The 4,905-nt window shown below is 45.3% G+C and overlaps 1 protein-coding gene across 1 annotated transcript in view; it reads left to right on the forward strand.

Annotated features, from left to right (window-relative positions):
* The window catches only part of LOC109484584 (paired mesoderm homeobox protein 2-like), a 21,728-nt gene that overhangs the window by 10,842 nt on the left and 5,981 nt on the right, over positions 1-4,905 (forward strand). Inside the window, exon 2 of the mRNA XM_019787907.1 lies at positions 4,371-4,546. Within this exon, the coding sequence (XP_019643466.1) occupies positions 4,371-4,546 (176 nt within the window). The remainder of the gene's footprint in view (positions 1-4,370; positions 4,547-4,905) is intronic.

Here is a 4,905-nt window from a genome sequence, read left to right on the forward strand (position 1 = left end):
CCCCTTTCTTGGGCCGGACCAGCATTGCCATAGGAACATGTGGTGGTAGGACATCTTACGAGGAGGGAGAGGGGGAGTCTAGAAGTATAAGGGGTCTTAAGCATACCCCGCCCCCTCGGGGTGGAGCTAGCCAGGTCTGCTCGCAAGGCACGGCCTGAGCGAAAACCTAGCCTGTGCTGTCAGGACTGGTGGGGAAGGAGAGGGGGTCTGAAAGTGTAGGGGGTCTCTAGTCTAGTACCCCTTCTTTTTCTGAAACTAGTGAAGGATGAAAGATCCCACTTTATTTCTGATAGAATTATACAATAACTTGACGAACAGAACAGGTTACCATATGAGACAACAGACCAGAAATTCCCGACAAACAATATAATGCAGTTATTGGAAAACGCAATAGCTGCAATATTCAGTATGACATTGTACAATTTTACTTGGAACCTACTGTTTTGCTAAAAAGGGGCTAGCTCGCCATTATGCTCCATTTTCACAATAACTCTTCCTAGACCTCTAGATAAGTCTAACTTGTCACTATTAGAGCCGATTTCCTGTGCAGAAAATCACGCCCTATCGGTGTCAAGTATCCCTAACTGTGCCATATTAATTTCTCCCTTCGGCCGTCTGATAAATAGAGCGAAGTACTTAAAATTTGGACGCATGCATGGAGTGTCTTTGTGTATTAACGGCCCCACTGTGCTTGTAAACACTTCTATATAAATCGTCCATGGCCCAAGGAAGGTGATAAAGTGATTAGGCAATGACCTCGCGCTATAAAATATCACGTCGTCCATCTTGGAAATGTTGGTTCTAAACTGAAGGTCATTTTCAAGGTCATTGTTTCATTGACTAAATTTGTGATTTGTACCTTAATTTGCATTGTAAGATGCTCAGTAAATTGATTTTATTCAATGTCAAATCTGTACCCTGGTGCATCAATAAAATCGTCTTAAAACTCCTGAAGGTCAGGGTCAAGTGCTTTTCACATTTTTATCGTCTCGCCAGGCCAATGCCTTCTCCAACAACCAGACAGAACTGCTCACAAATGTCGTCCCAAATCTAATTCCGATCTAACTCGCCGCGAGGTTTCATATCTGGGGCGATAATCCTCGTTCATTATCCGACTTACGGCCACCAGATGCTGACGCGAACCATGCGCGCCAACTCTCGCGAGAATCGATGAGAAATTGCCCACGTCACGCGGACCGGTCTCGCGAGAGTTGATGAGAAATGACCCACGTCACGCTGCGGGCCTGACGGCTGCCTCCGTGCCCGGTAGTCTTGGCGGGAAATGCCGGCGATGCCAGCTATGCCGAAATGACACCCCGCAACCGGCAGTGACGCGTTTTGAGCTGATATGGCTGGCGTGGAGCGTACATAACTCCACTCAAGCGGGGTCGTTCACTACAATTCACTTGGCTTTTACTAGATGAATCAAAAGACCCGTTTAGAACTAGTCCATCCTGTCGGTCCAGGAACAGGTGGTTGTTGCATCACACACGATAACAAACTTGGACATAAACATGTTAAAAACGACTACTACGATCATTTACGATCATGTACATGGAGGTCCAACATCTTCCTTTTAAAACTACTGGTGAAATGTAAAAAAGGTAAAATTTCTTACACACTTTCATACAGTAGTTGGTATAAATTCCTTCTTGCAACCAGGTTGTTGTTTTAGTATAGTTAAAGGTGGAAACACAATACCGGAAATTTCCTTCGAGGTTTCAGTCCTGTGGGATCGTTTAACTACTCACATCTTCGGTAGATTACTACAAATTTAAAAACGATCGTCCGAAAATAAGCAAAAAGAAAACCAAACCTAACCAGAGGCAGCAGAAAATGGATAAACGACACACCTATTCCAATCGATTCAGTTTAACAAAAACAATTGTATACATATCTTTGATGGATACTCTCTTTTAAAACAATTGAATCCCCCGATCGCAGGTTTCTCATAGATTTGCTGCTGAGTTTTGTTTCGGGATGTGTTTTGTGCGTAGTTGTTTTCAACCACCAGGCTTGAACTAAGACCAATTTTTCATCTCTCCTGGCTCCGCTCCTATCCAGATTGCCTCGCATTCTCTGTCCGTCACCCAGAAACGTTGGGCATGTCCATCAATTATCATTTAGAGGGGACATTCCTCACCCGACACCGGTAAATTACTGCGAGGATTTGCCCTGCCCCGCCGTTCTTCAACTTGACCCTGGCGACCCGGCTCTGCCGCGGGGCGATTCTTAATTCCGCAATTATGAGTCGCGCTTGTGGCCGGGCTGGCAGCGAGGGTCTCTCGGGGCGGGGCGGCGGGACTCCCGGGAAGGCAGCAATGCGAACCGCGGGGGAAACATCGCCCTATTTCCTGCTCCGCACGCCGTTTGTCTGACTCCAGTCACAACCGGAGGATGTGAGGCTTGAGAAACGGCACAGTTGTCGGGCCGGGACGGCGATAGATGTAGACTTAATAGATTTTAGATCCTTGGGTTCTGCTTAGCGATTAATCCACCATAGAACAGCCCTAGATCTGAAAAAAGGGGCTTAAGAGTATCTTAATAGACTTAATGAACTTAAACGGTCAAAGATCCTTAATCTGGATTTGAGAAACGGCACGGTTGTCGGGCCAGGACGGCGATAAATGCAGGCTTAATAGATTTTAGATCATTGGGTTCTGCTTAGCGATTAATCCACCATAGAATAGCCCTAGATCTGAAAAAATGGCTTAAGGGTATCTTACTAAACTTAATGAACTTAAATGGTCATAGATCCTTAATCTGGATTTGAGAAACGACATGGTTGTCGATCCGGGACGGCCATTAATGCAGACTTAATGAATAGTAGATCCATGGTCCATAGTCAGCCATTAATTATCCATAATACAACATGTTAACAGTCCCTAATCCGGATTTGAGACACGGTACGTTTGTTCCCAATCCGAGGCAGCCATTGGTCAAAGATAAATTAATAAATTAAATTGGCACATTTCTCAGTCTTGGAAAGCGGAAGATCTTTCTCTCTTTGCTTCTGTCATTGACCATTGCCTAGAAATTAGTAGACTATTACCTGTTGAACTTAGATGAGATAGCACATTTCTAAGCTCATTAAAGGAAATTCAACCTTGACCGCAAGCAAAAGGTAATCGCCAACAAAGGCTAAACATTTTCAAGCGACTTCAAACATTTGCACTTCGGGAGTATTGGGTCTGCGACTGCGTTAGACTCGTTCTTTCTCAAATGTGCCCTGATAACGCCATGTGAATGTAATTTTTAAGTACTATTTTCAGTATCCTCAGGTATTTTAAACCGAAATTCAGCAGTGACCTTCAGCCTCAAGGTCACCAGGTCAGGAATTGTTTTCCTCTCTGTAATGCCGAACAATTTGAAGCTTAGGATGTACATGTGCGGCGCACGTGTGAGAGCTTCTTCAGCCGCCGGCGAGAGACTAAAGCAGCCGCATTATGCCACCGGTAGTCGCCTTGGAATATCTGCCCGAATTTTTGCTCATATATTCCTAGACATGGAGTTATCTATTTTCACTGTGAAAATAAATAACGTTGATAGAAAGTTTGCTGGTGATCATGTGTTAGTCTCTATTGTACCTTTATCCCTAACGACCCTGGCGAGAGACAAAAGCTGCCGCATTATGCCACCAATAGTCTGCTTGGAACATCTGTCCGATTTTTTTGCTCGTATATTCCTAAGCATGGAAAAAGAGAGAGTTATTTATTTTCACTGATTATATGCGCTGATAGAAAGTTTGGTGGCGATATATTATTCTATGTTGTATCTTTATACCTAACCCTGGCGAGAGACAAAGGCAGCCGCATTATGCCACCGGTAGTCGGCTTGGAACATCTGCCCGAATTTTTGCTCATATATTCCTAGACATGGACAAAGAGTTTGGTGGCGATATATAGAATTCATGTTAGTTTATCCCTAACTCTGGCGAGAAACAAAGGCAGCCGCATTATGCCACCGGTGGAACACCTCGGCCAAAGGCAAAGACATCTGCTCTAAATCTTGCATACTAGTATATCCCCTATAGTTTCCTATGTTTCAGTATTTGTGGAAGGTGTCATGGTTTAATGGGACAGACCTAAGAGCTATCTCCAATTTGAATATCGTAACCACACCTGAACACGAGATGTTAATTGAGATGCAATATCGAGGAAAGCAGTCACGGGGCCCAAAATGTCATTATCTCTTTGATTGGCCAATAACTACCAAAGTAGCCTTTTTGCGATGCCAATTAAAGTTTTAAACGAACTGACGTTAATTGGTCACTGTAACTTGACTTTAATTGGTCACTGTAACTTGAGTTTTAACTTTCGACATGTAACATAGATGAACTGTCATGATTGTGCTTGACTTTGTTTCTGCAGACGACAGAGACTCCGAGTCTAAGAAGAAGAAGAGGAAACAGCGCAGAAACAGAACGACGTTCACGAGTCAGCAGCTCCAGGCGCTGGAGAAGGTGTTCGAGCGGACACACTACCCGGACGCCTTCGTACGGGAGGAGCTGGCCAGGAGAGTCAACCTGAGCGAGGCAAGAGTACAGGTGAGGCTTAGGAACAGGGTTAGATACACGCGTACACACACACACACACAAACACACACACACTACCCGGACGCCTTCGTACGGGGGGAGCTGGCCAGGAGAGTCAACGTGAGCGAGGCTAGAGTACAGGTAAGGCTTAGGCACAGGACTTAACACACACAGACAGACACACACACACACACGCGCGCGCGCGAGGCTAGAGTACAGGTGGGTAAGGCTACAGGCACTAGTGACCGACGGACGTCCGACTGACAGACATACATACACACACGCAGACATACACACACACACACACACACACACACACACGCACATACACACACGCACACACACGCACACACACACACACACACACACAC

This window comes from Branchiostoma belcheri, unplaced genomic scaffold (genome assembly GCF_001625305.1).
Source record: "Branchiostoma belcheri isolate BF01 breed outbred unplaced genomic scaffold, Haploidv18h27 scaffold7, whole genome shotgun sequence".
Classification (NCBI taxonomy): domain Eukaryota; kingdom Metazoa; phylum Chordata; class Leptocardii; order Amphioxiformes; family Branchiostomatidae; genus Branchiostoma; species Branchiostoma belcheri.